We start from the raw sequence: 26,316 nt of genomic DNA, 5'->3' as shown, positions 1-26,316 counted from the left end.
GCTGGGCCGTTCAAAGGTGAACCATTCCCACGGAAACCAGGAGGAACCTGATTTTGCTTGTCCGCTGCACTCAATTTTTTAGACATGCTAACACATAATAACCGGTGGGGCTTGTCCTTGAACTTTGGGAGTGGTCACGTTTTTGCGCCGGGGATTCCCTTGGAAAATGAACGGTGTGCCCCCGTTAGCTGTGTCCGCTTCCATTTCGTCAACGGGCAACGTGGCGAAGACATTTTGAGTGTTGATTGATTGTTGTTGGGCCAATGGAGAAGCGCCCTTTAAAATATCCGCAAAAGTGCGTTTTGAGCGTTCCTTCAAAGAGCGCTTCTGTTTCTCTCAGCGACTCTTGTAAGTTTCACAAGCTGAGAGCACGTGTGGGGATCCCCCGCAGTATGGACACTTATGCTCAGTCGCACTACAGGATTCCCCCACATGTTGCCCTCCGCAAGTTGCACAGCGCTCCTTGTTGGCACAATAATCTGAAGTGTGACCAACTGACTTGCATTTGTTGCAAGTCATGGGCTTTGGCACGAAGATTCGCACAGGCAGTCTCAATTTGTCCACCATGACGTAGTCAGGGAGGGCCGAACCAGCAAAAGTTACACGAAACGAGTCTGACGGCGTGAATTTCGTTTTTCCCTCTTCTTGGGATACTTTACCTAGTTGGCGACTGTCCAAAATTTTAACGCCCACCAAAGGGAGTCTTTTGAATTTACCAACTCCTTCTTTTATCAATTGGCACGTCAGACCCGTTTCAGTTACCACCCCTGAGATTTCTATGTCATGGGAGGGCACGTAGACACGATACTCTAGGGTGAACCTCTCGTCGATCACAATTGCATTTGCGTGTTTCCGATCACTCACGACAACACGCAGTTTGTTCGGCCTAACCTTAGAGATTTCTACCACGGAGGAATAATATCTTGCCAGATCTTTCGAAACCTGAATGACATTAATAGACTTTCCTTTTGGTTTGGGCCGGAAAAAAACAACCCATGGATCAGCTCCAGATGCGCCGTCTGGATAGACCTTGACACGAGGAGAGGAAACAACTGAGGGGGAGGACGAGGTCGATTGTTGAGCGGGAGCGGGATCAGTAGGACTGGGAGGCAAGTTCGGGAGTTGAGCGGAAGCGGGAGCGGGAGATTGAGGGGGCGAAGAGGAAAAGTTTGCCAATTTTCTTGAGGGGGGCTTGTTGAGGTTAATCAACTCTTTCTCTGAAGAAACATCTTCTGAGGGGGGAACGCGTTTGAGTGACTTCCCACCCCCTGTTGTAGCTAGTGAGGAGGAAACAGTAGTTTCAATCTCCATTTCAACATGACCTTCTGCCATTACGGCAGATATAAAATAATACAATTTTGAATTCTTCTATCTTCCTAAACCTAATATCTATATATTATACCTAAATCGCACACCAATGCGATGCAATGCAATGTATACGGAATCGATGACGATGATAAAGCACACCCAGCGATGATACGGCACACGCACCGCGCCCGCTGTGGAGGACTTCTTCCTCACGCTGGTTGTGATTGCTCTTCTCATTCGCGCAATAAAGAGAACCGTTAGGGCGAAATAACTTCACCAGCCACGAACTGATAACGGTATAATCTCCACTATATGATAGACGCGAACAAATTTGCGACCGATGTCTTCGGACTGCGCGAGCTGAATGAGGTGTCGTCCTTGACAGTGTTTTGTTTGGTTAAGTCGTTCGTGAGTTATAGTGTCGCAAATATGGAGTAAAATAAAGTGAAAATCCGACATATTTTACAGTACTACTATGGCAAAGGCAAAAATGCATCTCAAGCTGTCAATAAAATTTGTGCAGTTTATGGACCCGATACAGTTTCCATTTCCATCGCACAACGATGGTTTCAACGTTTTCGTTCTGGTGTAGAGGTCGTCGAAGATGCGCCACGCTCCGGAAGGCCTGTCGTCGAAAATCGCGACAAAATCGCTGAATTAGCCGAGAAAGACCGGCATAGTAGCAGCCGTAGCATCGGCCAAGAGCTGGGGAAAAGTTATCAAACCGTTATTAACCATCTGAAGAAGCTTGGATTCACAAAGAAGCTCGATGTATGGGTGCCACACAAGTTGACGCAAAAAACATCTTTGACCGTATCGACGCATGTGAATCGCTGCTGAATCGCAACAAAATCGACCCGTTTCTGAAGCGGATGGTGACTGGCGATGAAAAGTGGGCCACTTACGACAACGTGAAGCGCAAACGGTCGTGGTCGAAGCCCGCTGAAGCGGCTCAGACGGTGGCCAAGCCCTCATTAACGGCCAGGAAGGTTCTGCTGTGTGTTTGGTGGGATTGTCAAGGAATAATCTATTATGAGCTGCTTCCCTATGGCCAAACGCTCAATTCGGACCTGTACTGCCAACAACTGGACCGCTTGAAGGTAGCACTCATGAAGAAGAGGCCATCTTTGATAAACAGAGGCCGCATTGTCTTCCATCAGGACAACGCCAGGCCACACACTTCTTTGGTGACGCGCCAGAAGCTCCGGGAGCTCGGATGGGAGGTTCTTTTGCATCCGCCGTATTGTCCGGACCTTGCACCAAGTGACTACCACCACTTTTTGTCCATGGCGAACGAGCTAGGTAGTCAGAGGTTAGCCACAAAAGAGGCCCGTGAAAATTGGCTATCCGAGTTTTTTGCCAATAAGGAGCGAGCTTCTATAACAGGGGTATTATGAAGTTGGCATCTCGTTGGGAACAAGTCATCGAACAAAACGGCGCATATTTGACTTAAAACAGATGATTGTAAGTAATTTTATGAACAAATGAAAATTCAAAAAAAATACCGCAGGACTTTTTTGACAGCCTAATATATAATTGGGATTCGAACCGCGTACCCTTAGCATGGTGGACCGGTCGATCAACTGGCTCGGCTACGTTCGCTACTCAAATAATGTTCTCACGACCGTACCGGCTCTAATTTCGTCATGCGCATGGAATTTATAATTTCAGTTTGTTACTCACAACCTTTCTTGAGTGCGACGTCCAATTTAATGTCGATGCTGCGTCCGCTGCTTGGATTAGCGGAGCTTCCTCCCGCTCGTCGATGTTGCTGTTGTCGGTTTCAGCGAGTTTTTTCTACCGCTTAAATCGATCGTCGATGCAGCTCGCTCGGATCAGCGGAACTGCTCCGCTTCGTTTGGTCGTCGTTGTTTCTGTAGGTGTTCCCTGCCAGCGCTTCGCGCTCTTCAGCATGTGGTACTGCTGGCACCTTATCGCCGCACCGTGGGGTCTGGAACGGCTCTAGCTGTTGAACGGTGTGTCGGAAAATTACTGCTGAAGAAATAGACGATTCCACCCACGTGGAATGTTAGCACACAGAGTACCAACGAGCGAAACAAGCACATGTTACCTGATTCAATAAGTTTTTCGAGCACGATAAAACTCCCTATTTCTCCTAATAGAGCCACTAGCCTAGCCACTACTTTAGCCAATGCTTTAAAATATCTACTTGGGGAAAAAATCTTTTAAATAAAAAAAATCCTACAACTGGCTTGCTCAGTAGAGCCACGACTCACGGACCTGCGCTAACACACCGAGGCTCTTGGCGATGTCCGCCGGATCCAGTCTCTTCCACGATCTAGGATAAAGTGACCGCTTAGAATTTTGAAATCCTCAGATCAGCCAGGCGTGAGATAAATTTTGTCATCGTTATGTAAATGCCACAAAAGTGCGCAAGTACATAACATTTCTAAAGCCAATTATCGCGCGCAACAATTGCCTCAATCGTTATGGCCATCCACCTTTAATCCCAAATGCCTGATCTTGCCGAACCTTCAGTCCAACCCATATTTGGGGACAAAGCACCTGTTCTTTTGCAGAGTTTCAAACCTGAAACAGGAACGGCTCTTTCACTCCCCCTTTGGGTGAGGATGCAGCTCAACGTATCCACAAAAGACATGTTCCAAAAAAAAAAGAAAATGCTGAGTGCCGCGTCGCTAGAATGGAACGATTTTTGTCATCCCAGTTCTATCGACGTATAAGCACTCAGTGGAACCCTACAAATGCCTATTGTGGAAAGTTGCTCAAAAAGAAGCAGTTCCAAAGCTTTGCGGAATCAAGGGGCCGGCATATCTGAATTAGTGTACCATGCTACAAGTCACTACTTGCATATAAAGAATTTCCGTCTGAACATTTGATTCCGACGTGGGCAGATATCTAATTTTTTACGTTGATATTCTCATTACTTAAAGAAAGCTTAAAAATTTTCAAACGATTTTGACTTTGTGTACAGATTAACGCTACGTAACATAAGGGGGAGGGGGGTTCGTCTTGCGTTACTATTTGTTACATAGGGGGAGGAGGGGGTCTAAAAACATCATTTTTAGCGTTACATAATTTGTGCACGACGCCTAATGGAATGTGGTTCCGGATTATCTCATCTAACCCGTTTAAAGGATACAAGTTCATACAGGAAACGGTTTTTTCAGGGCTTCCATTTGATGTATCAAAGAAGAAGAAAATACAGATTTTGAACAAATAAAAAACTCAATTCAAATGCAATTACTACACACAATCACAGTCCTATGTCAAGATCCCGTCCGTGCGCAGACCCATCAACGCAGGCGCAGACCCATCAACTTTTTTTCATAAATATTTTTGGAGTAAAATGAGAAAACTCACCGCTGATTCAATAAAGTGATGGTAAAACACTCACATAACGAAAAATACCCCACAAAATTACTCGATAACAATGAGCACCTTATTTTCTGCGGACGAAAATTTACATCGAGCTGCTCTTTGTAGATTACTTTTTATTTCATTTTACAATTTGAACAGATAGCCAACTAGGTGTACGCAGTTAGTGTCAAAGGTTGATACACTCTATTGCAAGCTTGTACATCATTAAAATTTAGAATAAAAATGTAATTCTTCAATCATACAGGGGTGTCCATCTTCCCCACCCTGTCCGTGTTTCCTGATCTTCCCTATATACTAAATTTTTAGATATTAATGTGCAGCATGTGCAAATCTGCAGCTACGTGTTAAACATGGTTTTGAGTTAAAGCTGGCCTTTGTCTACAAAATACTTCAAATAATCCAACGGATTCCGGTTCGGAGATCTGGCGGAGGCCCTTCTGCTAAGTACAGGATAGTCACATCATCACTCTGTAATTTACCCTTCAAAACCACAATTATTGTAGATCAAACCAACATATATCTGAAGTGCATGCTTCTCATACCTTCCTAGAGAACTTGTGCAGTTGAGAGATTACGCAAAATAACATTAACTTTTTCTGCACACAAATAATCCACACCACCGAAAGTGAAACCTGCCATGTCTAAATGTTCTCCGCCGAGTCGCTTTCTTCATTATCGTTACAGCCACCATCACCTAATTCCGTGGACGTGCTTTACAGCCATAACCACTTTTTTTTCGCTTATCGTCGGTTCAGTTCTATCCTAGCTACTCAACCATGAGCATTCCGTCGTCATTGGTGTCACTGACGTCGTAGTGGTCGCTAGTCTGTCGAACATTGGTTGAAGCGTTTCCTTTCCGGCGAAAAGCGAAGAAAAACAAAGTCATGTATCTATTGCTCATTTCGGTTTCACTTCGTTGATTGAGTTTGGATACATTAGTGGCTGCAGCCGAGTCAGCTGTGTGTATTGGGGATTATTAAGCGCCCATCCGAAAGTGCCAAAAAAAAGGACGCGATAATAACGGGAGGAAACCTCAATGGAGTGGACGATTCGGTCGGATAGAGTGAGCGGTGAATAAACGTTGTTTACTAATGTTACCTGTGATTTGTGATAGTTAAGACAAGCAGAAACAGTTCCTCGCTTACAATTACGTTGGATCAAATTCGATGGAGAACGCGTTCAAGTTGGGCTTCACCTCCTATTGTTTCAGTTCGTTCCAAATGGCTGACCAAAGCGTGTGAAAAAATACATATTGTGAAATACGGGCAGAATTCGTTATCAGTTCGTTTAATTGGAAGTGTGTGCAAACGTTTGTTGGTGAAATCATAAACAGCTGGGCCTTTGTATGTCTCGCTGGGGAACCCTTGGCGGGTTGGAGGTGTACCAAGTCGGCTATAGTGAAGCAATGGAAGAATTGGAAAACAAATTTGCGGCGATAGGCATTGGCTCGAAACAAATCGTAAGTAAACAACGGATTCTATGTGGTATATCGCAAAACATTCGCGTCAGCCTCAGAAGCTGAATAGTACACGTGCAATTTGTAGCTTCTCCAATGCGCTTTCGGCATGTTGCTCGGAGCCTAGGCGTAGTTAATCAATCTGTCGTGAAATGTAGAAAAATACACGAATGTTTCGAAATGTTTCTAAGGAGTTAGGAAAAAGGTTCTGGAGAAAAACAACTACTCATTGGAAATTAATCTGGACATTGATTGCATGTACACTGTTATAACAGAATAAAGATACACCATGTTTCAAAACTAGAGCAAACATTTAATGCGCGATGATGATCTGTAATTCCAAATGATACCTAAAGATATCATTTCAGTTCCACCATTGTGATTCAACAATTGTACGGATTGAAAAATTCATACGAATTCGCTAGTTCCATTGGAAACAGTGCAACCGGCATACGGCTTGAATGAGACTCGAAAGACACGTAACCAACCAATGTGGGCTGGAGTTTGATGGCAGTGGTTTGCCGAACATTGTGTGGGTATTTGTGCACAACCGTATTGCTGCGACGAGAGTAGCCAGGTACTACTGTATGTATGTTTGGTTCGGCACCGGGAAATGAAATCAAAATCCACTCTTACCTTGGGCCGGAACGATACTTAAAGAGATATTGGCACCAACAGTGTAACCAAGGTCTCCCCGCCTCAATCTGTCCGGAGACACGACGGTCATTTAAAGACCGGAAGGCTAGCTAATATTGTTTACCGCATCAATTGGTGGAGTATATAGATAGAACAAAGATTAGGTGGTCGTATTTTTAGTTGGTCGCTTGCATCGTTCACAGCACAGACAATGGATCAATTATGTATCCGTTTCTCCAAAGGCTGTGAGCGGGGGAGGTATCCGGCCAGTGGTAGAGAGTTTCTTGCATAGGTCGATATTGCATCACTTGCGAGTAATAGCAGTTGAAATGAGTTGATAAATATGGTATCAGTGCAGTAGAACCGTGGGAGATAACGGTTATTAGCGTGGGAGAAAATAAGACATGGTGCCATTTTGTTAGTTTTAACATGTCAGAAATTGCAAATTGTTTGTATTCCCGTTACGTTGTAAAATATAATTTTAGACGTTCCATTTCGGATTAGTTTGAGCTCCACGAGACTTCCATATTGAAAATCTTGAGCTTAAATAACAGCCTTAGATTGTTATACGCTCCGTTTCATAACTAAAGAACCAAAGATTTTAACATGCGACATATTAGTAAAAAATATGCCGAATAGATTGTCTAAAATGAGGATTTATTCTGACAAAAAGAGAGCCTACGTATTATTAACTTGCATCATGTTCATGTGAAATTTAAGTTGATTTTATAGAGAAGTAATAAATTAACAACTGTATAACTCTATAAACTCTTTTTTTAGCGATTCGTTTGATTCTCGAATGTTTCGTGCCTGATCGAAACAATAATAACCTCAGGTCAAATCACTCTGCTCGACATCTTTAAGGACATACTTTATACTTGACCTCCTGTACGTCCAAAACCATGGAGAGGATGACGAACCGACAGCTCGTCACCTACTTGGCCGAGAACAGGAAGTTGGACTACTGAAAATTAGCCTTCCGGTCGGGGATGGGCCCAAGAACGCATTTCGCATTACTTGGGGAGGTGCCAGCTGAAACCAGAAATAATTGACAGCACATGAATGGTATTTCCTGATCTGGAGAAGACCTACAACCGAACCATCAATTCTTAAGCCACTGACCGATTGGGGGTAGATGGCAACCTACTACACTTTGTTAAAATGTCACAGGAGGGTTGTGTCTGAGATACGACCGCATAGTTGACGTAGGATTCCGTTAGACTATCTGTTCATTTTGGATATGTTTGAAGAATTAAACTCTTCGATAATGATTTGGTGGCTCTGAAAAGGGCCGTTTTGTTTGCAAAACTACACCTACACCACCTCCAATTATTTTTGATGCACAATTCGTTGAATATGTCGAAAAACTCAATAATCTGGGTGTTATATTTACATCTAATTTGTCATGGGATGTTTTCATTAATTCTCAATGTGGTAAGATCTACGGCGCCTTGAAACGTTTGAATTTAGTGACTAGGCAATTGGGAACATCCACGAAAATAAAATTATTCAAGTCGTTGATTCTTCCTCATTTTTTGTACGGAGATTTCTTTTACAACAAATGCTTCTGCGGCCGCACTCAACAGACTAAGGGTTTCTTTGAATTCATATGTAAGATATGTCTACAACTTATCGAGATATTCCAGTGTTTCACACTTACACAGTACTTCATTAGGATGTAGTTTCAATTTTATATGTATCGTACATGCATAAACTTTTTCAAAATTGTTAAAAGTTCCGTGCCACAGTACCTATTTGAACAATTTCAGTATATGAGAAACACCAGAACCATGAGTTTTCAATTCCACAACATTCATCTGTTTACTATGGGCAATCAATGTTAGTGCGAGGTGTTATATATCGGATTCGCTTATCACCTACTCTTAAATCGTCTACAACTTTTTCTAGCTTCAAAAAGGGACACAGTGTAACATAGTTGAAAAAGATTTTTTTTCCTTAAGTTACATGAATAAAAATCAAACCAAATCAAATCAAATAAAATTTAAATTTTATTTGCTAGAACTAATCGTGTTACTCACCTCACTTGCAATATAAATGCCGGTTTTGATGTCTCTGTTAGGGAACACATTTCGGTGGGAACAAAAGCACACCTAGTGATCCCCGATAATCGTTCCATTAATCGATTAATCCAATACTTCCTACAGAAAATGATTCTGTAGGATTAATCGATTAATCGAACGTATACTGAACAACCAATAATCGAAGCGAACGAATAATTTACATCGATTAATCGATCCAAGCTCAGAGCAAAAAGAAGTACGGACACTGCAGTTTTATCCTGAAAATCAATCATTGTCATTGGCGCTCCTCTAAACTCGTTAACGAAGCTCAATGCCATCAACGCGAATTGAGCTTCCTTTACGAGTCTAGGGGAACGTATAAGATAATAATTGATTTTCAGGCGGAATGAACATTTTGTTGTTTCCAGATGGCTTTCTAACAAATGAGAATATTAGTCTAACTAATATTCTCTCAGTATGACGATTAATCGATTAATCGATTATTTTGGGCGATTAATCGTATCGAATAACAAACTGCTGAAAATTATTCGATTATTGGATGAACGATTAATTTCAAAAATCGGGTATCACTAAGCACCCCTTACTTTTATGTATTTGCAATGCCGAATTCCCTCAGGCAGCTCAGTTTTGATTTCTCTGTTAGGGAACCGCCGCATGTGTCGTCAATTTCGACCAATTAGATGTGGGTACTTCCGTTAGGATAGGGGTTGAGATTTTTTCAATTGTTCGATAGTTAGTTTCATGACATATATTATTTTATTCAATATAAGAAATTGTTATGGAGTGCCGAAATCGATTGTCCCAAAAATTTTATCAATCCATCATGAAATTACTGAGCAATACGTGTTTGAAATTGGACAATTTTCAAGATGTGCTCGATTTTCGTTTTTCAATTTGTACCCCAATATGTTCCCGAAAGACGTAATCCTACGTCAAAACTTCACGACAAACTGGACCTTTGATTTTGCTATGCGCTGAAGGAGGGTTACCGAAGATGAGAGGGCACACTTGACTGACGCGAGCTCTGTGGGCCTGAAGCAAACCTTTGTCGAACTTGTTTCAGGAAAATACTGCAACTACGAGATTCGATGCTCGGAGGGTTCTAAAGGGATGTAAGGAGTTAGTTTAGGGAACAAAAAATAGTCGCATGATGATAGATCAGGGGAATACGGAGGGTCGTCGATGACACAAATCTGATTTTTCATCAAAAATTCACGAACTTACGAAAAAAATCCACGAAACAAAATTAAATATTTTTACGAAACAAACACAAAACATACTGTTATTAAAAAGCGCGTAACTTTTTAACCTGTCAACCGATTTACATAGAGTTGGCTGCGTTTGAAAGGTGAGACCTTTACTTTTCAAATGTTATCAATGTTCAACAGATGGCGTTACGTGTTCCATGATTCAAATAAAAAGTCCCCTTATATATTGAACATACTGTGTATGCTGCCGGATCCAGTCCTCATGTGCGGAAACGCTGTGAACTCTCCAGAAGAATGAACATTGTTTAACTCTGACCATGGAGTGCAGAAATATAATACTTCTACTTCATTCATTGTAACGTATGTTTGTAAAAAAAGGACTAATTTTGGATGACGATGAAAAAAAAATGCGACTACGATGTATGCTTTGTTCGTACTGCCAGCTGCACCTCGTAGGGAAGAAGTTGGACATTGTGAGGCATTGTGAGGTTGGACATCGTGTCCGCTGGATACAGAAAGGCGATAGCATCGAACGGAAGTCTGGTTCCGCGGGACTGTAAAATGCACTGTTGGGGGACTGTAAAATGCAGCAGAAGATGAAGAAGAAGATCGAAAGCAAGGTGACCACATCGTTCTGCACCCTGGACCGGGAGGTTGGAACAACCGGTCAAACGATAAATATGTATCTGGCCAAAATGGACATTTCTACGCGGAAGCATTAGTCGAGGCCGGCCGTGTCTTATCGGTGTTGACTACGGCGAACCGCGACGTCGTGGTCATAATTGACGACGAGACCTACTCGGCGCTGTACGACAACGACTGGCAGGCGACAGCGTACGGGGCTTTATAGGAATTCGTAGGTCTTGTGGAGAAGTATAAAACATGCTCCTGTTTACTGGAGGAACAACTGGCTGTGAGTGACCGATAGCAGGTTGAAACGACCCTGAGAAAACGAAATCCGTAATAAGAGAGTTTCAATCTCAAACGGAGGATTTACTCCAATAGTTTTGTGGCCAAATCGGAGGAGCAGCTGAGGCCATGAAACCTGAAGAACATACCGACATCATCATCGGTCATGAGTCAAGACTAAGGATCCGGGCAATTGCCGTAGGGCCTAGGCATTTTTGTAAAAGACTTAATAATTTAAGGAAAAAAAAATTCCTATTGAATCAGCTTTTGTAATTTTCTTTATCGTCATCCGAAATTAGTGCATTATTTTATTGCATAAGTTACGCGAATAAACATTGGACCTATTACCGAGGAATCACTCAACACGCTCTGCGAAGCCGAATCGCTCTTTCATTACCATTGGTATGTCAAATGGGGCGATGCTCGTTACTGTACAACTGGATGTGGGTAACGTGCGTGTGTGTGTGCATCAAGTATATGCATAAAAGGTGGGATATTACTGAGGCTTAACAGGCAATATCGGCAAGATTATTATTATAGCTTATGGTGCCACATAGGACCCAATGTCTATATGGAGCTTGTGCGTTTTTCTATGGTTTCAGGCCCTGAAAAAGGGTCTGCCGGATACAGGAAGGCAGAGAGCGTTGAACGGAAGCCTGGTTCCGACCGTCCGATTGATTAATTTTAGAGATGTTTGGAAAGAGTGTTTTTTCTCAAAATGAACATATTTAACATCGCTGTTCATATCCACGAAAAGTGATGACTCTTCTCAGTCTCCTAAATAATGCAAGGTATAGCATTCCAATAACGCTCGTTTTCTGGAATAAAATATTTAGCTTGATTCGACAGTCATTCAAGCTAAAACGAATCGAGAGAAATTTCACGTCTCGTCATATAGAATATGGACCCCTGAAATTGGCGACAGGATACTTACAGAACTGGCAAATATATACTTGACTAAAATTATTTTGAATAAAGAAAAATTTCATCCAAAAATTGAACAGAAAATCACAGATTTCCTTACTCAATATAATGCGGAATGACATAAATAATGAGAGGCACATAAGGTGATTTGACAGCACAATAATGGTCGACTCCATGTTGTAAAAGTGATAAGGATTGACTTGAAAACACTGAAATGGGGAACCCAGTCTCAATCGCCGTATTGTTAACCCATTAACGACTAAGCTATGGAAATTATTTTATTAGCGAAAGCCATTGGTGTAATTTTGGTTATTAGTATTATAGAAACCCAAATCTTCTAGAATAATTTTTTTCTTCAGTTTTCCGGACAATGCCAAAACATCGAAAAATCGCCAAACAAAAACATTGGCCAAAATCTACATTTTTCATCCTGTAGGAGGTTCAATCCAATGGCTTTTTTCTTACTTCACAATGTGTGTTCTTTGTCAAAGTAATATTTTACAAAAGTTTACATATTTTTGTATTTTATTAGGTTATGTACTTTCCGCACACAGTTGCTTTAAACCGAATATTTTGCCCAATAAAGTTATACAAAATTGATTGATGGTGGCTAAGAAACTAAGCTATCATTTGATGCCAAAACCTTGCTTTATAAAGTCATGAAAAATTATGAAAGTTGCTATTCGACTCTTCGAACACATGGCATAAAATGGGTTAAGATGGTCGTCGGATCGTTGTGAGCTTTCAGGAGAGGGAGAAGCCGCTTTTGGAGACGCTGTCCATTCATGGTGTACTTGCGGTAATGAAAGATGTGCTCCACTTTCTGCAAGCATAAATCGCTTGCCAAATTAAGATCTTGTTGGCGAACTTCGACATCTTCTGTGTCCGGAGGTTTTCGGGAACATCCAACTCAATCTTGGCAGTCATATACAGGTTTCCTGGAATCTGGTTGAAGTCCTCCTTCACATATGTCGTGTCATCTACTGGATGGGCAACATCGAGCCCGAAACCGGTCGACGAAAAAGGTAATTTTAACACTCTAATTGCTCTATGTTTTTATCCCTTGGGTAAAATTTTGCGTTGATATAGTTTAATGTGTATTGTTTTATTCACTCACAGCCAGTTGTAAACAGGAGCATGTTTTATACTTCTCCACAAGACCTACGAATTCCTATAAAGCCCCGTACGCTGTCGCCTGCCAGTCGTTGTCGTACAGCGCCAAGTAGGTCTCGTCGTCAATTCTGACCACGACGTCGCGGTTCGCCGTAGTCAACACCGATAAGACACGGCCGGCCTCGACTAATGCTTCCGCGTAGAAATATCCTTTTTGGCCAGATACATATTTACCGTTTGACCGGTTGTTCCAACCTCCCGGTCCAGGGTGCAGAACGATGTGGTCACCTTGCTTTCGATCTTCCTCTTCAGCTTCTGCTGCATTTTACAGTCCCCCAACAGTGCATTTTACAGTCCCCCGGAACCAGACTTCCGTTCGATGCTATCGCCTTTCTGTATCCAGCGGACACGATGTCCAACCTCACAATGCCTCACAATGTCCAACTTCTTCCCTACGAGGTGCAGCTGGCAGTACGAACAAAGCATCCATCGTAGTCGCATTTTTTTCATTGTCATCCAAAATTAGTCCTTTTTTTACAAACATACGTTACAATGAATGAAGTAGAAGTATTATATTTCTGCACTCCATGGTCAGAGTTAAACAATGTTCATTCTTCTGGAGAGTTCGCAGCGTTTCCGCACATGAGGACTGGATCCGGCAGCATACACAGTATGTTCAATATATAAGGGGACTTTTTATTTGAATCATGGAACACGTAACGCCATCTGTTGAACATTGATAACATTAGAAAAGTAAAGGTCTCACCTTTCAAACGCAACCAACTCTATGTAAATCGGTTGACAGGTTAAAAAGTTACGCGCTTTTTAATAACAGTATGTTTTGTGTTTGTTTCGTAAAAATATTTAATTTTGTTTCGTGGATTTTTTCGTAAGTTCGTCAATTTTTGATGAAAAATCAGATTTGTGTCATCGACGACCCTCCGTATTCCCCTGATCTATCATCATGCGACTATTTTTTGATCCCTAAACTAACTCCTTACATCCCTTTAGAACCCTCCAAGCATCGAATCTCGTAGTTGCAGTATTTTCCTGAAACAAGTTCGACAAAGGTTTGCTTCAGGCCCACAGAGCTCGCGGAGGTCAGTCAAGTGTGCCCTCTCATCTTCGGTAACCCTCCTTCAGCGCATAGCAAAATCAAAGGTCCAGTTTGTCGTGAAGTTTTGACGTAGGATTACGTCTTTCGGGAACATATTGGGGTACAAATTGAAAAACGAAAATCGAGCACATCTTGAAAATTGTCCAATTTCTAACACGTATTGCTCAGTAATTTCATGATGGATTGATAAAATTTTTGGGTCAATCGATTTCGGTACTCTATAACAATTTTTTATATTGAATAAAATAATATATGTCATGAAACTAACTATCGAACAATTGAAAAAATCTCAACCCCTATCCTAACGGAAGTACCCACATCTAATTGGTCGAAATTGACGACACATGTGGCCGTTCCCTAACAGAGAAATCAAAACTGAGCTGCCTGAGGGAATTCGGCATTGCAAATACATAAAAGTAAGGGGTGCTTAGTGATCCCCGATTTTTGAAATTAATCGTTCATCCACTAATCGAATAATTTTCAGCAGTTTGTTATTCGATACGATTAATCGCCCAAAATAATCGATTAATCGATTAATCGTCATACTGAGAGAATATTAGTTAGACTAATATTCTCATTTGTAAGAAAGCCATCTGGAAACAACAAAGTGTTCATTCCGCCTGAAAATCAATTATTATCTTATACGTTCCCCTAGACTCGTAAAGGAAGCTCAATTCGCGTTGATGGCATTGAGCTTCGTTAACGAGTTTAGAGGAGCGCCAATGACAATGATTGATTTTCAGGATAAAACTGCAGTGTCCGTACTTCTTTTTGCTCTGAGCTTGGATCGATTAATCGATGTAAATTATTCGTTCGCTTCGATTATTGGTTGTTCAGTATTCGTTCGATTAATCGATTAATCCTTCAGAATCAATTTATGTAGGAAGTATTCGATTAATCGATTAATGGAACGATTATCGGGGATCACTAGGTGTGCTTTTGTTCCCACCGAAATGTGTTCCCTAACAGAGACATCAAAACCAAGGGGCCCGGGGGAAATCGGCATTTATATTGCAAGTGAGGTGAGTAACACGATTAGTTCTAGCAAATAAAATTCAAATTTTATTTGATTTGATTTGAAATCAGCTTACAGAGTGTAAACAATACACATTAAACTATATCAACGCAAAATTTTACCCAAGGGATAAAAAATAGAGCAATTAGAGTGTTAAAATTACCTTTGTTATTTTTTGTAATTTTAACCCTTTTAATGTTTGTAAGGATTATAAGTGTTGTGTCCTAGTTCCATGTCGCGTCTCGCGAGTGAATAGTGATAAATGTCCTTACGTTGGCACAACCAAAAATAAGTGAATTAGAGTGTGTGTGGATTCTAATCGGTACACCCTTTTATTTTATATTTTTTTAATATTTTTATATTTTCTGACTATCACTTGTTTACGTGTTTCGATTTCGGCCTTAGAAGAGTTTAAAATAATTTCAGGTTCGTTAGTAACCGAAACACAAAAGATAAATCTGCAATTAGTGGGTGTGACAAACAGTGTCAGTAAGCAGATTTTGGTAGACGAATTTTGTATCATTTTTTGGCAATTTCAAAAATTGTCTTCAAATGTTTTCCTCAATTGTTTATGCTTGCTGGAACGAATCACTCGTAGTATTCTAACTCCATAAAAAACGCAGAGAGACATTTCATACACTTGAAATGTCTCTCTGCGACTTTTTACTGTTTTTTTTGTTGGATACATTTTCCACTGCGATCAGTTATTTGATCTAGTAGACCTTCGCGGGGCTCAACGTGTGAAGAATTGATTCTTCACTTTTTTGAACAAACAATTGAATTTTAAATTTTATCGAATTTGCTGCCACAATAGATAAGTTCGATTACTGTTGGGTGGGATACATTTTGTTGACAGCAAAAATATGCTTTGGGCGAAAACCTGTTTAGACCAACAGAGCAGGAAGTTAGGTGAAAATTAAACTATTTGGAAACTGTGATTAAAAGTTCTGCTCGTGAAAATTTCGGATAAAGTAAACTAAACGGTATTCCACAAGCCTCGGAAATCGTGAGGAAGAATAATTGACGTCACGTTGTCATTTCAAGGAAAATCGATTAATCGCACAATGTAACTCCCAACTGGTTGTATGTGGCCCATCCCTAATCCGTTGTAATTTTCTGATTGATTAATTTAACGACTTCAGACAAAAATTGACCTACTCCGCGCGAAACATATTTCGTTCCGCCCTGCCAATGGCTATCACACAAGCGGGACAACAGTGCTATATGTAAGGAAATGGTACTGATTATTCCTGGCTGATAGTTATACAGACACCGTACAGACGGAAACGGGGAGGGTCTGTTGGATTGTCACTTCCGAAGTAAGTTCTGCCCTACATAAAACGAGAGCCCATGACGACATTCATTATCCTAGACACGCGAAACATGGGCTCGTTTGCACCGATAGAAAGCACAGCGCCACCAGTTGGCCGCCAGAAGAACCAATCTTCAAAAGTGGAACGACTCGAATGTGTTGGGGGTAACGGTTGCACGTTTCCAAAAGAATTACTGCATTCGGACAAATTTGTATGGCCACGAAAGGTGTTGGACAGTAGTGACTCATGTACTGTAAAGAATTCTCTAGATTTTGTATTCAATTATTTCACGGCTGGTGAATCATTTCGTCTCAAGAATTCATCAACCATCATCGAGATGCTATTTTTCGTGAACAGTTTATCAGCGGCTTCGAACGCCCGATTGACTAACAAATATGATTCTGCTTGTTGTTTAGTCACACGGAGAACGTGAAATGCTGCCTGGAACACTACGAAGGCATTGACTCATCATCCTTGTCATCTCATCAGATTCAAATTCAAAACGCGTATAAAAGCGAATGCGAGTGCAATCGCACTCGGCTCATAGATACAAATAAGCTTCGGCTGCTGCCATTGAGAAGGCATGACGCAGTGACATCGACGAGAGCTGTGTGCGTATGTTAAATTCACCCGTTGAACGTGTAGGTTCAAGGTGAAAGTCGAATCGGAAGATTCCGCGCGGCGGAATCGGGTTGTGAATGTCTCAGGTTTGAATGACGCACAAATTCAATCAACGTCAAATTTAACGGATTAATTTTCAATTAACCGCTGTGACCCAATTGTCTTATTTAGCAGATTCTGAATTTTGGTTTCGGTCGGTCCGTTTGGGTCGTTGAAAGGTTCATTCAGTATGGCGGGGTGTTTTGATCTTAACACTCCTATACTCGCGCATTGGTCTGTCAGACCGAGAAATCAATAATTCGTTCATTTCTCAGAAGATATCAACACTACGACTTTGCGATTCTCTCTAGTTTCGTTATTGGTCGTTCGTCATCGTTTAGCGTATCGCATGTCTTGGTACAAAGTGAACGTGTGCCACTTTTTTAACACTTTCGGTCTGACACACCGACGCGAGTATAGGAGTAACTTTTTTGGACAAGTGCATTTTTTCATATTCTAGAATATTGTTGAATAAAATATTAGTGGCGTGGAATTTTTATTAAATATAATGCATAGGACCATTATCGGACTATTCTTATTTGATTTCAGTCCCTTTTGTAACTGGATTGAACGGATCCATTTATTAACTATTCGTCGTTAGATTCATACGTTCAAAAGCAAAATATAAATTTTTGACTTTCGTATAGTTATTCGCTAAATATAATGGTCATACATATACACACTTGTGAAATAATTTCATTTGTGGAAGAATTGTAAACAGAAACTATAAACTAATCGGTGGCTTATGGTAATTTTTAACAGTTACAGTTTCGAGGAAATTTCTTTTATAATGAACAATATCGACAAGAAATCAAGAAAAAGAAAAGGAAGTTCCTAGAAATTCTTTTATATCATCTTTTTATGCCCCATCTAAAAAATGGCATTAATTATTAGTTTACCAACAAAACAGAGACGAAAAATATTAGAAATATGCAAACTTTATATTCCAGAACCTTTATCATCTGGTAATTATCTAGAAGGTCGTTATACATTTATTTATTCGATAAAAGACCCGAAAAACACGCAACAACTGCATGAAATGTAAAAAAATATGTTTGTTTCGAGCATGCAGTTATGCTATGTTCTGATTATAACTCCAATGAAATCACAATCGATTAATACGTTTTTTTTTATTTTATAGCTCTTTATACTTCCATGAATTATATTCAGTTGCTTACTTTTAATTAATAACAGAGAAAAATTCGAATTTCTTTTTTTGTGTTGGAGTATCAAAAATTGCTCTGTTTTGAAGAGGCTGAATTAGATGACTATTAAAACATAATAAAGATGAAGAAAACATATTTTTTGAGTTTTTTCATTTAATAATACCCTATTCTTCAAATAAATGCCAATAAAGCCTGAAAAATACACAATGGCAACATTACAGAGAAGTTCAATTTTCGGTCTGTGACACCGTGCGCGAGTATACGTGTTATGATTTTGCACGCAGTACAGGAGGTTTAAGAACAAACACGACATATGGAAACAACCTTTTTTAATGTCGTCTTTCAGAAATCCTTCTATAGAGCTATTCAACGCTAAATCAGCCGGACGTTGCCCAGACCCTCTCCGATTCTTTAAAGCTTTTCGCATATGGTGGCAGCTACCTTGACACTTTCGTCGCCCAGAGCGATTCGGTCGAGTTTCTCGCGGGGCCCAAATTCAACTGTCAGTGTGCTAGAGGAATAAGCGGGCAACGATAATAATGGATTCGGTTTCGATTCAGGACTACTTTTCTGTTGAATCCGAATGAAATCAACCGAAAGCTTTTAAAAATAATGTTTCAGCCAATTTTACAGTGTTGTCAAAGATTATAAAAAATGAAAATAAACAGAACCTACTTGCTCCTATATACTATATTCGAATACGATGAATAACTACAATTTTATTGGAGAATATGAAATATTCTGTTCAATCAATTGCGAAAATTCTGTGAGTATATCGTACCAAGAACATATGTCACTTTTCTTGAAAAATAATCGTCAGAAACGTCGGTTTAATTCAAATAAACGAATATCTGAAATTATAATCGATTAATTTTGTATCGAATAATTCAAAATCAAAAAAGAATACATCGAATAATTGCCACTGTAATCGCGATTAATTAAAAAAAGGAATCTTCCTCAAGGTTGACGCACTTTTAGGTTAAAAATTAGGGTATATAATTTTTTAATCGAACATTTTTTTATCCATCCTTCTAACATCGACAACCCGATAGACCACGCGACCAGAATGACATAGTGATACGTGATTATTACAAAAAAAATATTCGCTAGATTAATCGAATATTGAAAGACAATTATTTCAATGAATCGAATATTGAAAAAATCCCCAACGATTAATTGATAATCGACTAAATGAAAAATTTAGACATCACTAGTCAGAAACTGTATCACATTTGGCAACTTCGACTTTTCACGTGATTCGTTTTCATTATTCTTTGCGCTTGGTAGATAAAAAGCTGAAAGAAGAAGCAAGTTGCAAGTTTTTTTTCTGAGAATGAGAATAATAATTGTGCAACTCGGATAAGCCTCTGTTTATTCCAAAAAGTCCAAAAAGACGCACATGTGTTTTTTTCATCCTCAAACTGTTCACCGGACGGCGTAATAGTAAATCTGAAAGCGAGCGATGTGGCACAACTCTACAGATAAACATGCATACATACTAGGTCATGCTAAATAAAACCGTTTAAAAGTATAGTATGAAAACTATATTTTTATGTTTTTGATTTTTTGATTATTCTACATATCCCATACTTACATTTACGTGTCTATTCTATCAAATTCCGTTTGAAAATTCTATACAGGAAATAAATTCCTCCCAGGAAATACACCCGTCACCCAGATCTGGGTGACGGGGCGTTCAAAATGTTAAATCACATTAGGGACCGGGCTATCCACATACCACGTGGACAGAAAAAGTACGATTTCAGACATCCCCTCCCCCTCCATGGACAAGCATGGACATTTTCTATACCCCTCCCCTGTTGTTCACGTAGGCATTTCTCCATTTCTTGGAAAAATAATCGGGAAAATAGTTGAATTGCGTCTAGATTCAATGTTATGTTTGTTTCTACTTTCTATCCTATGTTTTTACGTTATAAAAATGTAAACTTAATTAAACCTTTCTCTACGGCAGTGTGCTCCGCCGGAATGCTACCGCTGAACGGAGCACTGCGCCGAAAAGTATGCATATAGCCCTGTGGATCGAAGTACAGTATCACCCTGATGTCGTCTATAGACGACGCTCGTACACACAGGTCGTCGCGCGGATGTCGCATATAGACGACGCTCGTAGCGAAAGGGTTAATAGTAGCGGGTTCTTCTCGATTATTTGTACGACTTTGGGGAACAACAACCCGTGAAGTTATTTGTATTGCTGTTCATTTGTATTCGCTGTTTGTTTTCTTCCAAATTTCATTCACGTTGTGATAACGTTATAAAACATATTTATGTTATAGCAAAACATCAGATGTTAATCTAATCTCATACATGTTCTATCATAATCTGATTGAATTGTTTGAGTTTTTAAGAAAATCAGGCAATGAAATGAAGTGCTTCGTTATTGGGAATCATTGAAGAAAAATTGAATCTCGAAACAAGACAGCAGTAGTTGTAAATCGATATACGAGGGTACTTGAAGGGCGAATACGAAATTATTGCGACACCGAAAATGTCATGCCAATTTTCTTATAATGTTTAGAATCAAACCAAAATTTTAGGGTACTTTTATACATATATTTACTTAAAAAATCAAAGGAAAAGTTAATCGATGGAGCCTTGAGTGTAAAATTGAACGCATTTTCGCTTGATGCCCTCCATCAAAGTCATTACAGTGTCATCCGGTACCAGTTTCTCAGTTTTTTTTCCATTTTCTTAACATGTCCTTCTCGTCTTTGAATGTCTTCTTGCTCTTCCGAAGTTCCCGCTTCATTATTGCCCAGTGCTGCTCCACCGGGCGCAGCTCCGGACAGTTTGGCGGGTTCATGTCCTTTGGAACAAAATGGACAGAATTGGCCTCATACCACTCCAGGACACTTTTAGAATAGTGGCATGATGCCAAATCTGGCCAAAATAGCGGAGCTTCGTCGTGCTGCTGCAAGAACGGCAAAAGGCGCTTCTCGAGGCACTCAGATTTGTAGATCTCGCCATTTACTGTGCCCTTTGTCACGAAAGGCTCACTCCTCAGTCCGCAAGAGCAGATGGCCTGCCAAACGAGATATTTGGAGGTGAACTTCGACATTTTCTTCTTCTTTAATTTGTCGTCCACATCGAACTTGCTCTTGCCGGTGAAAAACTCCAACCCCGGAATTTGCTTAAAATCGGCTTTTATATACGTTTCGTCGTCCATCACACAGCAGCCATATTTTGTCAGCATCTTCTCGTAGAGGTTCCGTGCCCGAGTTTTAGCCGTCGATTGTTGCCGCTCATCGCGGTTTGGGAAGTTCTGTACCTTGTATGTATGTAGTCCAGCTCTCTTCTTTGCATTCTGGACGTAGCTCTGCGACATGCCGATCTATTTAGCCAAATCACACGACTTCAAGTTTGACAGCATGTAGACAATACACATCGATGAGAAAGTGTGCAAAATTTGGTTGATTTTTACCCAATGGTAAAAAAGTTATGCCCTGTTGAATGTGTCGCAATAATTTCGTGTTCGCCCTTTAGTCTACAAAAAACAAAAAATTTGGAAAAGTGGCGATTTATTTCTCAACATAGTCTCTCTTTTACCTCGATACACTTGACACAGCGATGCTCCAACTTCTTTAATCCATATGAAAAATACGTTTTCCCGAGGTCTGCAAGTAGGCCTCCGTGGCGGTGATGACCTCCTTATTCGACTCAAATTTCAACCCGGCAAGTGACGTTTTCAAGTTTGGAAACAAAAAAAAAGTTGCACGGGGCCAAATCTTGAAAATAAGGTGAATGGGGCAGCAGTTCGTAGTGCAATTGGACCAATTTGATCGTGGCGACGACGGAGGTGTGAGCCGGTGCGTTGTCATGTTGGAAAAACACTTTTTTTAGGCAAATGGGGCCGTTTTCTCTGCAATTCGGCGTTGAATCGGCCCAATAATTCGGCATAGTAGAGCCCTGTGACCGTTTTGTTTTGTGAATCCCAGAAAACGGTGGCCATCACCTTTCCGGCCGATAGGACAGTCTTCGCCTTCTTCGGAGTACGTTCGCCGGGTGTTTCGACTGTTTCGACTGTTCCTTGGTCTCTGGTGTGTACCAGTGGATCCATGTTTCGTCGACGGTCACGAAACGACGCAGAAACTCCTTCGGATTGCGCTTAAACAGCGTCGAACACTGCTCTGAAGTGGTCTCACGGTATAAACATCTTCTGTTGTGCTATGTAGTTTTGGCGAGTTCAATTCCGTAGTTGCCGATCAAACTAATAACTGTGAGTCAGTGCTTAATATTTGATGCCGTTCACTTAGCTGATCCTTAAATTTATCATCCCATGAGGATCAGTTCACTATTGCAAAAGAAAAGATCTTTGATCGTTTCCTCGTGTGAGCTTCAATAATAAGTCCCCACGTTTCATCTATCAATGATTATTCTTCATTCAACTTTATAAATCTTGGGAAATATTGAGTTTTTTAGAATAATCATGCCGATTTTTAGGAAAATTTCACAAGAAAAATATTTAAGATATACATTCATTCGATTCTATGTGCACCGTTTTGTTTCACAATCTTTCGTCATTCTTCATCGCAAAACTTCTAGGTTTCCTCGTTTAAAAAACTGGGCAATCCAATGAGTCGAAATTCTAAGAAATGCATTTTCTGATAATAGCGGGTTGATCATCACATCCTAGCCAAATTCTAAGAATTTTTAGCGGGCTGTCAAAGAAACATGAGGTTTGGCATAATTCTGAAAGAGGACGCTTTAACTTTGACTAATTTATTCTAGATTGCCTATTTTAATTCGTTGGTACTTGAGAGCAGTACTTGTTGGAATTTGTCGATTGATTGTTTGGTAGAAGCTCATAATGCAGAATTTCTTTCCCATCCCACTAGACACAAAGAATGACTTTCTGCGGTGAAGACCGACTTAGGAGATATCTAATGTCGCTCATCCCAAAGATTTTCATATGTGTGTGTGCAAGCACTGAGCGTAAACGAATGTTTTCGTTTTATCAACTGTTAAGTTTCTATACGACCAGTTACATTTTCCGTTGTTTTTGTTGTTTTGCTCAATAAAACCAGGAAAATGCCGCAGGGAAAAGTCCTCAGTATTTTTCAACCCGGAATTTTGGTAGAGGCTCGTGCATAGTTTGGACGGGATACTGTGCAACCGGAAAACTCAAGATAGCTTTCACATCATTCAAGGATTACACACATGTTCTGGAATCCTCTCTCCTACCGTTTTAGCATGGATATCGTCACATCCAGCAAAACAATGCAATGGATTAAGGACCAAAAACCTAATTTTTTGGACTGGCCGGCTCGCTCTCCATACTTGAATCCTGTTGAAAATCTTAGCGGGGTTCCTTGTATGCAGAATCTACACTGAGGGAAAACGGTACACCACGATTGAAGAGCTCAAGGTCACAATTTCGGTAAAATGGAAAAAATACCGAGAAATCCGTTCAGCAGAATTTGGTAAATAGTTTTCCAACACGAATTTTCAAGGTTAATAGTCGAAATGGCAAGGTTTCCAGTTATTGACATGAAAATCAGCCTATCGTTTTGAATTTTTCATTGATAATACTTATGAATTTTGAAGTGGTCTTATAAAAACTGGGCAGCTGAAATTATCATATTTAAGCACAATAAATAAACAAACGACTCTTTTGAACGGAATTGACGTTAAATATACTTTATTCTAAGCGTTCTACAATCTATGAATGTATTTTGTTGAAATTCTAACTGTTTGTGTAGCAACGGAATAGAATCAGGATGGTCTTACAGAAGTTGGACAGAGTGTATACGTATACAATATGGCATATACGTATATCGTCTTCACTTCGCATGTATATGCCAATTCTGCGCATAATATATCATCCAAATGTGTCTTGAATGCATGTATATACCCTCCAACTATGACATTTTATACGATTTATTAATGTTTGCTGGGTGATGCCTCTTTCAAATGCAATACGTTCATTTTATAAAGTGTTTATATTGATCTCAAGGAAACATAGTACTAGGGAGAGTAAATATTTCTTTGTGTAAGTCTAAGTTTTATTCAGATTTTTAGTTGTTTGAATTTAACACATCCATTTGTTGGATCATGGTTTGTACTAAAATAAAAAAAAAATCACTAGGAACAATTTTATCAATGTTTTCTTTAGTTATATCATTCCTAAAATTAAAAATTGGTTATGTTGAAAACATTCGTACATCCGGCATAAGGTTTCGAAAAGCATTATAAAAAAATGTTGGGAGAAAACTACGCCTTTTTTTTATCCCTTTTGTTTATTTTAGGCTCATTAGCATTTTAGCTGTAACAGAGCCGAATTTTAATCGTGTACATGTCAAATGTTTATCATATCTATAATTAGTACATTACACAGTTGCCATTTTTCGGCGTTAGAGTATTCTCTTCTATACCATTGCATATGGTAACATTTACACTGTAGCTATTTAGGCGTAAGAGTTTTCCTTCTGTTCTTCCATTATCCAGTTAGACCGGACAGCGGAGACAGTTGATTGATCATTATTGAGTTATTTATAGAACAGCAGCCCGATGTGTCTTACAGAGCAGAGCAGTTGTATGGATGAATCGATCTTATTTCGACCGTGGATCCATCTCCATCGCTGAAGATTGTTGCCTGAACGTAGTTATTATGTAACAACACAAAGATGACCAATGAGAGCCCTGAATTTTGAACTCACGATCGATCGCTTACTAAGCGATAAAAAAAAATATAAAATATGCCTTGGGGAAGATTTTAAGAAGAACTCGAACGCAATTTCGAGATATAACACATAACCTAGAAATTCCAAAATTCCGAATGAAGCAAAAACTCTAGGGTAACAATCGAATTCATAAATCATCTATGCTTCACAACTGACTGAACTAATTTATTTTTATTTCTTATATAATTCAATGACATTAGTGGAACAAGTCAAAATACTTATTTAATTGCACGTTTATTTCAGTTTTATAAATTAAAAATAACTGTCACTAAATCCAGATAATACGGTACAAAGGAAAGAAATTTAAATGACAATACGTATAATTTTATTACTATGGCGATCGACTTATCTAAAATCCGATAGTTAATTACTTTTGATAGAATGATTTTCGTTGAATATTCATTAGTATTATGTATGTTTTTCTTTTAGTTTAACCTTCTCACTACGAAAGGCGTATATATACGCTCTCGCCAGTCTTTCACTGCTTCACAATAGTCACTGGTCTGGCGCAACACAACGACTGACAGGCGCATAACGCGCCGTACCTGCTGATGGATTTCTTCGAGACTTTGCCACAGTGAAAAGGTTAGGCATCAGTTAGTACTACAGTAATTTAACTCTAATAGGACATACCGAGGCACCCCTCAGTGTCGCATTAGAGGTGAATTGGACATATCAATAAACACAACAAAATGTTAAAAACAAGTTAGAACAGGAAAATCATTGAAAATCTAACAAATAACCATTAGAAAAATGAGCAAATATATAATCTAGTAAAATGGTTGGAAAATACTTCTAAAAATTTATCGTGTTTTAGAAATTTGCATAAAGGATGTTTACAAAAATGACCTATTGGAGGATCAAAAGTTAAATTATTCGTGTCACATTATAGGTTTGTCCAATTAGCTAGATCTACAATTAGAGGCAAATCACTGTGTATTCATTCTCTAATGATTCGCTGATACAAGCAACGTTGGTAGACCACAGCCTGACACTTGATCAATTAGTCGCTCGCAATGACCACCGCTGTATTATAAAAATACTATACCAGTATGGGGGAGTAGCACATTTTCTGTTATTTTTAAGCTCATTTAATGTTATAAATCAGGATGCCAAAACATGCGCTACAAATCAATTTTGGGTGTACTGGAACAACGTTGGAGCAACATTGCAATATTTCATGCCAAAAAAGTGGACCAGCGGTTTGTTGTTTATTCTTAAAAAGACTAAAAAAGAAAGTGTTCTTCGACGAACTTTCGATCTTGAAAATACCATTTCACTGAAATTACTGCCCGATGGGCGTGGCAGTGAAAAATCCAATAAACCAAATATTCGGTTCACCTGTTTAAAAAAAACTTCAGATAGACATTTCTATCCATCAGCCAAAATTT

At 39.7% G+C, this 26,316-nt stretch overlaps 1 protein-coding gene across 2 annotated transcripts in view; it reads left to right on the top strand.

Moving 5' to 3' along the window:
* The first annotated feature begins 5,464 nt into the window (after positions 1 to 5,464).
* LOC129775656 (phosphatidylcholine:ceramide cholinephosphotransferase 1-like) overlaps positions 5,465 to 26,316 on the top strand; it is a 117,233-nt gene continuing 96,381 nt past the window's right edge. The window contains exons 1-2 of one of the 2 annotated variants that reach the window (XM_055780642.1): positions 5,469 to 6,127; positions 25,355 to 25,510. Coding sequence is in view for 1 of the 2 variants with exons in the window: in XM_055780638.1 (XP_055636613.1) it covers positions 6,014 to 6,127 (114 nt within the window). In the remaining variant the exon portion in view is untranslated. Of the gene's footprint in view, positions 6,128 to 25,354; positions 25,511 to 26,316 lie in introns of both variants that reach the window. The other variant, XM_055780638.1, reaches the window with a different exon arrangement.

Source organism: Toxorhynchites rutilus, chromosome 3 (genome assembly GCF_029784135.1).
Source record: "Toxorhynchites rutilus septentrionalis strain SRP chromosome 3, ASM2978413v1, whole genome shotgun sequence".
Taxonomy (NCBI): Eukaryota; Metazoa; Arthropoda; class Insecta; order Diptera; family Culicidae; genus Toxorhynchites; species Toxorhynchites rutilus.
The sequence above is the reverse complement of the archived record's forward strand: the minus strand, read 5'-3'. Positions and strand labels throughout refer to the sequence as shown.